Source organism: Grammomys surdaster, unplaced genomic scaffold (genome assembly GCF_004785775.1).
Source record: "Grammomys surdaster isolate TR1022 unplaced genomic scaffold, NIH_TR_1.0 267, whole genome shotgun sequence".
NCBI classification, from domain to species: Eukaryota; Metazoa; Chordata; class Mammalia; order Rodentia; family Muridae; genus Grammomys; species Grammomys surdaster.
Genome location: NW_021604708.1, coordinates 3,898,619 through 3,911,739, shown reverse-complemented (window position 1 = coordinate 3,911,739; position 13,121 = coordinate 3,898,619). Strand labels below are relative to the sequence as shown.

The window sequence follows — 13,121 nt, the reverse complement described above, 5'->3', positions numbered from 1 at the left end:
CTAAATAGCCTCTATTTTTCATTTGAATAGACTGATCTTCATGACATATGTCATTCCTAATTGCATTTCAATGATTAAGATCCCTTTCTTTGGCATCAATTATCAATGATATATTCAGAAATACTTCCTGTGTCTTGCTCCCAACATAAACTGTTCAAAAGTCTGCCATAGGAAAACTGTGAAACTAGAAATAAATATAATAGTCTTGTTTTTCAGCAAAATGCAATGTTATGAAGAAATCAAACCCCTAATCATGATGGACTATGGCATATTCCACAACCAAATTAAACTATGCATTCTTCCCACATATGACTTGGTTACTATTTAAAAAAAATCAAAACCAAATTATCATTTAATTGGGAGCTAGGATCTTTCCTAGGTCTCAGAGACAGAGATTGGCAGTTCAACAGGCTGTTCTAGGCAAAAACTATTCTTCAAATGTAGACAGAAGTTATTTCCAAAGTCAGTATTTTGTTTATTTACAAATATCATGTGAATAGATTAATAAATAATCCAATGAGCACTAGGACTATGAAATTTATTTTCATATGCTTCCATTAACATAGGTTCTCTCAAATGAGGCAAGTATGTTTTCCATTCTTTCATATTATTTCCTTGGATCATATTGTTGGTAATATGCAATTAAATACTGTTCTACTGTACTTTAAAAAGAATTAGTCTACATAGATTTTAAAGTGAATTATAAGCACACCTTATTATACTGTAACATTGAACTTTCTCATTTTATCATAAGTTCAATGAGAAATATCTGAGATGGATATGTATAGCTGTCTTTAACCACAAGCAAAAGGAACTGATACTAGTTGTCTGGTTTTGAAAATAATGTTGCAACCTGTGAAGGTTTTTGCTCTATGTCTGATATATATCCTTTGAAAAATAAAGGCAGAAGGAATCCTTTGGCTAAGCTAAACCAGTTCAGATAGTAAATCCTCAGTCAGTCAGACTATTTACAAAGACCCTTTCAAACACTCAAACTGAGACTGAAACAAAATAATCATAAACAATTTTATCTGAAAGATGGAATTTAAAACTGAAAATTTTAGGTCAAAGTGTGACTCTGAAAGTAATTGTGCAGAATTTCTTAGTTGTTTGCTTCTCAAAATTAAATGTTACACAATTATTTTTTTTATTGTAATTGCTAAACTGTTAACAGCATAGTTCAATTGGATTTACTGTGATAAATATATACTGCCTCTAACATGTATTGATGGTGTGCTGCCATGATTCCCTCTGCTACCAGAAGTGGTGATCATGAGTGATCTTTTATAGATACAAGAGTATCAGCTATTTCAAGAAGGATGACAAGATGGAGAAAAAGACAGTTGAGGCTTTGTCTTTTCCTCAGCTTCATTATTAGCTAAGCACTGTCACCATTTGGTGAGTAAAATCCACCTGATGTAATTATTCTTAGTAAATCCTGTATTATCGCACCAAAACAAAATTATCAATTTTTCTAATTTGCATGCTTGAAGGATCAATGAACATTTATCAATATCTGATCTCTCTTACTTAGTGTGACAACATTTAATTAGATGTCCATCTCTATGAATAAGTATGAAGGGGCTGAGAACTGCATAACCAATGGTTAAAAATTCTGGAACATATAGTACTATGGAATAATTTTCTATGGTCAATGCAAAGAATAAAGAAATAAAGCAATCTGCCCAATAAAAGAAAAGAAAACAAAACATCAGAAGGAGGACACTTTGAGCAGCTCTCAGCTCAGGGGGAGTTCTGTCGAGAAGCTTGGAGTTCTGAAGGTAGAAGACATGTTGGTGGTGTTTGTGGAGAAGAAATACCATGTAGCCACTGGCCCCTCCCATGGCACCCTGAAACACTGCATCTCTCAGGACCATGAGGGTGAGAAAAGTCCATCTTGTTATCCAGCTTTCTGGCAGAAAATAGCAATAATTGCCACTGTTTTTAACCTGTGATATGTTTATACTGTTGACATTTTTAATGTAATATGGTAAGTTCATGCTGACCAAGGAATTGAGTATCCACAGGCAGAGCAGTGAGGAGAGAATGTGCTGTGGAGTCTTTAGTTTGAGCCTCTGCCACATGGAGTGCCTGGGACTGATGGTGATGGCCTGGACCACAGTGAGGAGACTGCTGGTGCAGATGGAGAGACCCCGGGACACTCTTACCAGGTAAACAACAACTTTACAACTGGTGTCATTTAAGAAGTTTCCAAAATTAAAGGCTTCTATTGTCCTTCGCATTCCTTTTGAAAGAAGCGTTATGATATTTGTAAGTGCCAAGTGGGCAAGAATGAGGTGGATAGGTTTCTTCTCAGTGCTTTGGAACATGCACATGTAACTCACAAAAACTAAGCTGTTTCCCATGGTACCGAGTCCAGTGAGACAGAGGAAGACTGTGCCCTTGACAGGGTCCAAAACCATCCTTAGATCTGAGGCAGGAGTACTTGATCCAGGAAATACTTTTTGGAAGAAATCATCAAGAAATCCTGATAGGTAAGAGGTAACTATCTTTTAAATGATCTTATGTTTCTGGAGGTTAAGGTGATGATATATATTATTATTCAGACCCTGAACTTTCTTCTGTGGCTCTCTCTGTGAGTTTTGCCATATAGACTCAAATGCTATCATAAAGACTTATTTCCAAAAATCTAAATTTTCTAGCTATTTATTTAACTTATACTATGAAATCAAATCTAGTTGTACAAATATTGATATATCTCATCTGTGCTGTCTCAGTATGGCTGCCTTAACACCAATGGCCCCAACCGGTATTTCTCCAAACATTATATATTTCATTCTCTCACATTCTTGTCATCCTATTCTGTAAATCATGTGTTCATGCTAACCTGTATACCTGTGCCACATGGCATATACAAACATCTGTGAAAGTTCTCTTGTTTCAACATATTGAATCACCTCTCAAGTTAACCACATTTTGAGATCTACAGCACCTCTTATTTGCCAAGTATATCATTATGGCTTTCAATTTGAAGAAGCTATGTTTCTTTTATATCATTGTATACTAGATATTTAGGCCCTAATATTTTCACAAATACCTATTGAAAACCAAAATTGATTCTATGATTGTATAATGAGGCACACAACTTAAGATTTTAAAGTTATCTTCAATAGGCTCAGCTTTCTACTGGAACTATCATACTAACAGTGGATGTGGTCAGCCCCCAAAGCCCTGGGCCCTCGTTCCAGGAGACAGGAAAATCCTAGCTCTGGAAACTGAAGCCCATCCCTACATATGTGTACCTAGTTCCTAACTTTTCTTCCATAATTTCTGTAAATTTTAGGCCCACTATGGGGCAATCTAGAGACAGACTGATAGTAATTCTCTCCCCACTTTTAGCTCAAATTGTAAACAAACATTTTTATTGACATATACATATATAAATTTCATTTTCTCTTAATCTCAGTGAGGGTCCAGACTCAGGATCAAGCCTTGTAGCAATTTTACTACGTAGAAATATTTACTGGTCTTTTGTAGTTCCTCAATATCCAGTCAAAGTATAAACTCTTCTAGATTAGACCCACTAGTTACAGATGAATAAGCCAAAGCAGCCATGAATGAATGCTTTGTTATTATCAACACATATAAACTGTATACAATGATAGGTGTAGTGTATTGTTTTCATACAATTATTCCTTGTATTCTTTCATTGCCACCCTTGGTGTCCTACCTTCTTCTTTCTAATGCTTTGTGCATTAGCCAGATAATAAGCAAAAGAAAGATACAGAAAGATGACAACCTATACTTAAAACACAGTAAACACTATACTAGAATACTGTTAAAGATGTGATGAATGACTTCAGAAAACGACAGAATATATAATCAGTGTACAGAAGTCAACATCTATTTTATAGCACCAGATAAGAAAACAAAAACACTCACAATATTTACATTCAACTAAAACAAACAAACTAACCAAAACTAGCCAGACAAAGAAAGAAATGTAATATTGCATGGGAAGCTATTTTCTTTGCATTTCTTCTGCATTTCCCTCCCAATCTTCCCCCCTAATTCTCTGATCCATGTTTTCCTTTCACTAGCTATTCTAAATTCTAAAGTATGGTTTATATGATGTTGCTCTCTGTTCAGCTTCATTGAATTGAGTTGCAGAAGATTAGTGTGCTTGCATAAAGGAAAATGCATGTGCCAACCCAGTAACATCCCATCACTTCTGAGGGAGATCTTGATCTTTTTGTTTTATTTCTTACAACAGATCTTTATCACCCAGATTGGCTTTGGACTTACAAACATTCCTTCTCCCTCAATCTTAGAGTGCAGGACTAACAGATGTGAACCACCCTGATCTACTTTTGAAGATGGGGAATATGCATTCTAAATACACACACACACACACAACACACACACACACACACACACACAGAGAGAGAGAGAGAGAGAGAGAGAGAGAGAGAGAGAGAGAGAGAGATAGGAAGAGAGAGAGAGAGATTTCCAGCCCAGTGTGTTACTGTAAAAAAGTTGTGTTTTATCAGAGTACTTCTCAACCCTTGAGGACAAAGATGGAGATGTGAGACAGAATGTCTTCTTTTCCTCTATTTCTTTCAGGGCCAATATTGAATAAATGCATTTTCTTCAATAAATCATTTCTCCTGGTTTCAGGGAGAGCAGCAAGGCAAGTAAACCTTAGATCTAGATGGCAAACTAGGTCAACCTAATCTCAGAGGTAGAAGATCTCTATGGTGGAACCTCAGCAGACAGAAAGTCTTCCCAAAGTACATGGTACAGCAGGACCAGTGTCACTGCAGGAGTCACTCTCCATATCTAATGTGCTCCCTGCCAAAACACCAATGCCTTCCCAGGTGTGGGAGGAACACCTGTAATGGTAACACTCAGGGAGCCGAGGCCAGAAGATGGTGAATTGGAGGCCAGTCTAGGATTCATAACATTATTCACAGAGATAGAAAATATATTCTAAAATGCACATAGAGATATAAAAACAAATAAAAGAAAAATCCACAAAGAAACAGGAACCATAAATGAGGTAAGTTAGAAGTATCACATAGCCTAATTTCAAATTACACTAGCAATAAAAATAAGATCTTCCCAGAAAACCAGCTGTTGATCAATGGGATAAGAGAAAGAATTAAATGCAAACCAGGCAGCCTCAGCTAAAAATGTAGAAAATGTAGTAGCTTCAGATAGAGGACAGAAATTATATACACACTCCTTATACGTCAAACACAAAATGTGAAACTGTTAGAAACCATGATGTAAGAACAGAGGCCCAGGAATATGCAAAGGAAAGCACAGAGAAAGCACCTCAGGACAAAGCATTTACGTAAGAGTTAGATCCTATCCTAGCATCAACTGAGATCAGCCTGCATCAGTTGCAGCCTCGCCACTCTAATGGTACAGGCTGGGGAAAGACAGGGACAAAACAGCTGCAAAGTTACCTGAAAACTGCTTTGGGTGTCATGACATCACCTAGCAGCTGCAAACTGACACCCTGAATACACAATCCAGTCAACATACAGGCAAAACAACTGAACACTTTCTGTAAGGAGCAGCAAATTGGTTAGAAAATAGGAGCAATGCTCTCCTTTTTCAACCACTTAGAACAAGTCTTTTTTTTCCTTTTATTAACCATTTTTTCATTTACATTTCAAATGATATCCCCCTTCTTGGTTACCCTTCCACCAACCCCAATCCCATCCCTCCTCATCCCCTCCCCTTTGCCTCTATGAGGGTGCTCCTCCATCCATTCACCCACTGGAACAAGTCTTTTGAAGAAGAAAAAAAATCTCAGGAGCAGCAGGCTGCCCTCATGGAGGGTGCGCTGTAGGAGTACTGGGATGGTGCTGCCATGGGGGGTGTTCTGGAGAGCACTAGAGTCCCAGTGAGTGGCCTTGAGGCCTCTACGGGAGTCTGGAGCAGTTCTAGATGTAATGAAGTTAATTATGCAGATTAGAAGATTAATTAATCATGATGTTATAAAACAAAGACATTTTTAAATTAGGGATTCCCAGGAAAACAATACTTTATAAATAAATTAATAAACAAATAATCTGGTGCCCTCTCTTGGTCTCTGCAGGTCATGAAAGAAGGGCATGTATTGGCAGGCAAATCACACACATATTTTTTAAAATAAAATAACTCTTTTAAAAATAATTGGTTGGCACATCACTGGTATGAATGTATTGTTCACACAGAGGGTCAGGGTGGTACTTTGCAGCTGCTATGTGGCACTGTGACCTCCAGAGTAGCAGTGTTTTCAGGTGCCTTTGCAGCTGTTTTATCCCTGCCTTTTCCAACATAGGTTCCATTAGAGTGACCAGACTGTGACCTGTGCAGGCTGTTATCAGTTCAGGCTGAGATAGGATTGGACTCCTCTAATTTAAGAGCTTTAATCTCCCTAAATAGGAATTCATGTTAAACTATGGGCACTTTCTACAAATAAAAAGGTCAGGATGCTTGATTCAAACTGTGATTTTGGATGTTTATATTCTACAAATGCAAATCTACACTCCTTTTGCCCTTCCTTCATATTAAATATTAAAAATTGCAAGCCTGGTAGTGGCAATGCATGGCTTTAAACCCAACACTCAGGGGGCAGAGACAGAAGGCAAAGTTCAAGGTCTATAGAGCTACCTCTAAGACAGCCAAGGCTACACAGAAAGACCATGTCTCTAAAACCCAAAAACCAAAAATCTAAAAATGATTTGTGTAGATCTCTGTCCTAAAGGTCTCTGACAACAAGAACTGCAAAGACGAGGTACTTAGACCCAGGTACTGCATAGACCCAGGGAGTTAGCGGTGACCTCAGTCCTCTAGGAATATCAGTTATTGACTTTCATCTCCCTGAAGAAGAGGGGCATCTGAAACTGAGCCATTGCATTCTAGATAATGGAAATCTGCATGGATTCCAAGCAAGTAATGAAACAGGCAGTAGCTTTTACGGCAATCACAGCAGTGACAATTAACAACCCTGGAATAAAAACCAAGTATTTATCAGCAACTAAAATGTAGTAAAAGTGTTAACACTCAGTGACTCTCAGTGTCTTGACAGACTTGTCAGTTCTATCCAATGCTTTTCAGTCTGTCTGTTGTCTGTCTTTTTGTCTTTGCCTACTACTTTCCAGCCCTCTGTTCTTGTCCATCAATTTTAATGATCTTACTTTGGACAGTTAATAAGTGATGTATAATTTTTCTGACTGAAATGAATACTTTCAGAGGAGGAAAGCATCTTCCACCTACTTTTGCCTCCCTAGTTCTGGGATGTGCAAGCAGTTTTTTTGATCTTTGTAGATCCGAGCAGTCCTTACCACCACCTGGGAATACAATGATGCTACTGCCTTACAAGTTCAGTAGAACATCTCAAGTCAGGATGGAAAGTTTAAGAATGGATTCAGGAAGGAAACTTACAAATTATACAGCACCAAGCCTAAACTAACAGATAAAATTTTTGGCACTGAAAATGTAGAAATTTTCCAAAGGTGAAATGGGTAGATTAAAGTTATAATACTGACGTTTTTACAAGACAAGTGAACTTTAGAAAAAAAATAGATGTTTTCCACAGAAAGCAAAAGCTTCTATTTAGTTCTAGTTACTGGAAGAAAAGAGAGAGCATCAGGCAAAGATTCAGCTCAGAACACTTTCATGATAGCACACCCTAAACACAGGGAGTGACATACCTGTGCTTCCTGGAATCGGGTCTCCTGGAACTGGCAACAGTTACTGTGAGCTTTAAATGTCAGGAGAAGAGTGGCGGTAACCAGGCTCAGCACCTCTCCTTAACACCTTAGCTTAGTCAAAGAGAGGAAGATGTGTGTCTTTAACCAAAATTTACATGTGAGTGAAAGAAACTGAAACATTACTCACCACAGTGATCGTCGCAGGCAGGCTCTGGGTCTTCTGGCAAGTGAGGCTTCCCAGGTCACATTTGTACCTTAGGTGTTTGCAGAGCACTTGTCACCATAAAGTATCCTCAAGATGTTGTTAACTCACCATCATGTCAGGGAGAAGGAAACCCTCTGCAGAATCGCAGTCCCTAAAGGATAACGTTCCGTCTCCTTTAATTGTTTGCCTCTAGAGTTACCACTGGATTAATATTACATTTTCAATTTATGATAGAAACATATGAAGTGACAAAATGAACAACAACCGACCTTCTATGGCTAGAGTTCCCATGTTTCTGGTCCTCTCTTTACATTGTTAAACTAAATATATGAGTCAGAATAGAGGCCTGCTTCTGATAGTGAAAGAGAACTGTTCTCTTTCTCAGGTCCTTCTTTCTATGGAGGACATGATAAATCATATCTAAAATTCTACACTCTACTTTTTGAGCATATCTTAAAAACACACCAGAGCACACAAGATATCTTTGCTACATCTGGACACAATCTAAATCATAATAGGTCATGAGCAATACTTTTCATCCTTCTTTGCTAAATAAATGGTATCTTCAAGACAGATGGACCTCCATTTTCCAGCTCAAATTCTGTCCTAAGTCACTGTATCCTTCTAACCCAAAGGTACTCCCAATACCCAATGCATAATACAGGCTTGGGGTGTAAATAGTAAGGCCTTTTATTGCCTTCATCCTTGCTTTGAAATGGAATATTGTATTCTGGGTTGACAGAGTAGGACCACATATTTTCAAGGTTAAGTATACATATAAAATTAAAAATTTTAATTTACCCTGAAGCAAAAGGGCAGTGTTAATCTCTATTCTTTTAAAACTTTTTCTTCGTATATTGTGTGTAGTTTTTTTTTCTTATTCCTTCAAGAGTTTTGTAAAGTTTTGGTTTCATCAGAACAATAACCCTCTGTTCTATTATTGAACTATGAATCAATCCTAGGGAAGATCCTAGTGTTTGTAAGATATGTATGCACTTTGTCACTTATGCTGAGAAAAAAATACACACTTTATTTTCTCCCACTTGACTTTCTGAAACATATTTAGCACAAAGAGATTGATTGCAGAAAGAAACAGAGTTTTCTATTTTCTATTTTTAAACAGTGGAGGGAGACATTCATTGGGACTTGGAGATACAAAGTACAGTAGCCTCTGGATTCATTGTTAGACTGCAAAGTCTCTTTTAGGATGAGTCCCTTTAGGAGCACCAGAAAATCAAGAAATGCTGGAAACACATTCTTCTGTGTCTGTTGTGAGGATCAGGATTCCCTGGATTAAACTCTGCTTTGCATAGTACCATAATACACTATCTGGAATATGTTTTGTCTTGACTGAAGCCCCACAGGAGGCAGAGAATTCTCCCCTTTATACCATTTTGTCTAGTCCTGAAGAGGTCAGCTCAGGAACTTTGAAAAGGTCATGGAACACTTGCTCCTCCAGAAGGGAGAGGCTAATTAACCTTTCTCAGATCCTGGGAGGGTGGGGTAACTGACCTTTGGGTGAGGACACATTCCAAAGGGCGGGATCTTTGGTCACCAACACCTACTGGTGTTTTTCAGTAAAGAATAGGTGATAAGAGGTCAAGTGGAATTCAAAAATACTCACCTTTAGATTTCTAGTAAGAAAACATGGACTCTAGCATCAGGTGCTATAAGACTCTGGTGAGCCTTAGCTTACCAGAGACCCCCCTATGTGGACCATGCAGAGCCAGGAATCAATGCAAAAAGCTAGAGGAATTGATTGTTCCAATGCATTGGGGTCATCCTACACCAAAGATGGTGGCAACCACTTAAGCTCATTCAGTGCACCCACAAGGAGACTCACAATTATCTGTAATTTCAGTTTCACGGAATCTGATGCTCTTTTCTGGCCCCTTCAAGCACTATATACATGTGGTGGTGCACATACATACACTTGGGCATATACACATAAACAAAAAATAAATAAACAAATGGATTTTTTTTAATAAAAGAAGATAAAGGGTCATGCTGTGTTGAGGAAATAGCTGTACAATACCTGCTATGAAAAGAGCAAACTAGGATTATTTTGTTACTCTTCTGGGGCTCCTTCAGGACTCCAAGGCCACTTAGGTCTAGTATTGTGTGGAGAGCTTTTGGGGCTGTTTCTAGAAATTTGGCAAACACTTGTCTTTGGGCTCAAAGAAGTAGGCTCAGATGAGAGTATTTACATTTGGGCTAATACAAAGAACAAGGTAAACTCAGCCTAGAAATGTGTGGGGTTTCTTTCATCTTGGTCATTCTGATAAGCCCCTAGAAACAGTGACCAAGGGCCTTTGTTTATTGCCTTGTTTTATCTCTTTGTTTATTACCGTGTTTGATAACTTTGTCTTTGATCTAAGAACTAATCCTATTCTCTGCAAGTACCTAGAATGGTATAAAAGCTGACTGGGAAAAAAGAAACTGCTTCAGCCTCAGCACTGGCTGGAGTCATGTTATATTGTTGTTTGTCTTTTTCTTTTCAATCCTCACTTCCTCCCTTGAGACCCTGTTGACTGACTGAGCTGGCTTGGTCACATGGCACCTCAACGTTGGAGCTCAAGTATGGCTGGTACAGTGAAGGACACCAAAGGAAAAAGGGGTTGCACAAAAAAAATAAATTGCAAAGGAAAATAAAGAAGATTTGGGCCAGCAGTAAATAAACCTTATAAAAAGAGACAAGGTAATGGTAGAATGCTTTTTGTGTATGTATTTAGAGTTATGTTAAGAAACAGCATATGTAATTGGATCACATTTCTTTTCTTGAGTTTCTCCCTGCTTCAGTACAAATAATTGAATAACATGCTGTAGCCACTGTTTTTGAAATGGTGAAGAATCAAACTTTTAATTTATATACTGATAGCCAATATATATAGCTCTTGGTTTGCAATAGCTTGAAACTCTTCCTCGCATAAAATGCTGTTAATTCTCAAAATTTGCAATTATTTATGCAAATACAACTTAATTTAAGGTAATGTACAGTTCTTTATAGGACATTTAAGAGCTCATACTGGATTGCCCACACCCCTTAGTGAGGGCAATGCCACAGCAGGTTTGTATACCAGACAGGTTATGGGCCTTACAGAGGAACAATTAAACAAACAATCTTATTCTCTACAGCATCAAAATAGCAACAGCTTGAGACAACAGTTTGGTATTTCTAGAAAATGTGCACTTTAAATTTTAAGGATTTGTCCTGAATTTCCTCAATTTCTTCCTGTACCAAATAATGGTGTTAATCCTCTGACTCATACCCAATCAATTATGGCAAATAGATGTTAGTTATATTTCTGAGTTTGCAAAATTAAAATATGTACATGTGACTATTGTTACCGTCTCAGGCTTTCTTTTTGGAACTACTTTAACAGGAGAAGCAACTAAAAATGTCATTATTCATTGCCTATGTTAATTCTCTGAGCATTCCAAATAAGATTAAACAGATAATGGAACTGGCTATTGCAGTCAAACATTTGAGACTTTCTGTCAACAATTTAATGTTACCCATGTTACTGGGATTCCTTATAATCCTCAAGGACAAGATATTGTAGAAAGGGTCCATGGAACTTTAAAATAGTATCATCATAAAATAGCAAAGGGGGAATTATATCCCCATATGCCACAAATTTATTTAAAACATAATCTTTATTTTAAAGGAACTCCGCTGAGTGGTAATGACACCCTACAACTCGACATATGCCTAGATGAAATGGAAGGATCCACTTACTGGCATATGGCATGATCTCAATCAGGTATTAAAATGAAGAAGAGAGCATGTTTGTGTTTTTTTCTGCAGGATGCTGAAGGAGCATAGTAGCTGCCAGAGTGATGCTAATGCTGGGACAAAGAATGAAGCTGATTGTGAGCTTGCTGAGTGCCCTGACAATTGTGGCAGGGAAGCTGTATTGGGATTCCTGACCCATCTTTTCTTGCCTATATCCCAGATTAGACAAGCTGTCTTGCCTCAAGCTTTTAGACCTGTGGGACAGAGAACATGGAGACTGTGGAAACTGCCTTTGAAAAATTAATCAAATAGAGAAATTATAATGACTGTCTATAGTCACCCCAAGAGACTTAAAGTAAAAAAAAAAAAGTACTACTTATATATTTAAAGGAGATTAGGACCATATGATCACATTAAAAACATTTAGAAAATGAGGCTTATAACTTACTGAATACACCAAGCCAAGAAGAGTACAAACTCCTCACCTGGACCCTATAAAGAGGAAGATAGCATATACTGTGATAGCAATGGTCCACAACAACCTGCCATCTGACCACTTGGTGCATGTATTTGGGGACAGACATATAGAAAACTCTCCAATAACACTAGACTTCAACTCAGTTTGGTGACTGCTGTTGGTACAGTCCTCTAAACATTCATGTTTGGAGCCTTTGTCTTGCCTCTGAAGCCCTGTTGATCATATATCTTGCCTCTATAACTCACTTTAGTCCTAAAGTCAGTCATGGCCCTGAAGCTCCACAAGGCTGGCACCTATCATATATCAGTCAGGGTTCTCTAGAGTAACCGCACTTATAGAATCAATGAGTCTTTCTCTAGAAATGTATAAAGTGGATTTATTGGAATGATTTACAGGTTGTAGTCCACCTCATCCAACAATGGCTAGCTGGGAGAAGAAAGTTCAAGAATCCAGTAGTTTCTCAGTTCACAAGGTTGGATGTCTCAGCTGGTATTTAGTAGATGATGAAATACCAAAGAAGTAGGCTTTAATGCCAGAAATGAATAGTCTTGCTAGTAAAATTAAAGCAGGCAGGCAAGGAACTAAATGTTCTTTCTTCCTTGTTATATGCTCTCAACCAAAAGTGTGGCCCAGATTAGAGGTGGGTCTTCCCAGTTCAAATTGTCTGGATTAAATATAAGTCTTCCTACCTCAAACATTGAGATTTGAAGATCTTTCTGCTTTCAAATGAAAAAAAAATCTCTTTCCTGTATGCTCTATATTTGGAGGTTTAGTTAATTCTAGATGTCAAGTTGTCAACCCAGAACAGCCATCATAGACTCTGATCCTCAGTCTCCTTACTATCTTATGAAAACACTGCAAGGACTCTCATTTTCATTAGTTCTCACTGTTTTCTCTTTTATATGTTCGTTGAACTCTTGGAATCTCTTTTGTAGCCATTAAAAACATATATGCATATGTAATTATATAAGATATAATAACTGTGATGTGTAATTGATGATCTGAAAGTTGATATTAGTAATTAAGATTTAA

The 13,121-nt window shown here is 37.7% G+C and overlaps 1 protein-coding gene across 1 annotated transcript; it reads right to left on the bottom strand.

The window, feature by feature from the left end:
- Window positions 1-1,526: 1,526 nt before the first annotated feature.
- LOC114628279 (putative vomeronasal receptor-like protein 4) lies at window positions 1,527-2,423 on the bottom strand. Its single transcript, XM_028776248.1, has one exon. The coding sequence runs from the start codon at window positions 2,421-2,423 to the stop codon at window positions 1,527-1,529; it is 897 nt and encodes a 298-aa protein (XP_028632081.1).
- Window positions 2,424-13,121: the final 10,698 nt, after the last annotated feature.

What these genes read in the sequence shown, in the direction of transcription:
- LOC114628279 (XM_028776248.1), bottom strand. Translation starts at nt 2,423, where the DNA reads ATGGTTTTGGACCCTGTCAAGGGCACAGTCTTCCTCTGTCTCACTGGA.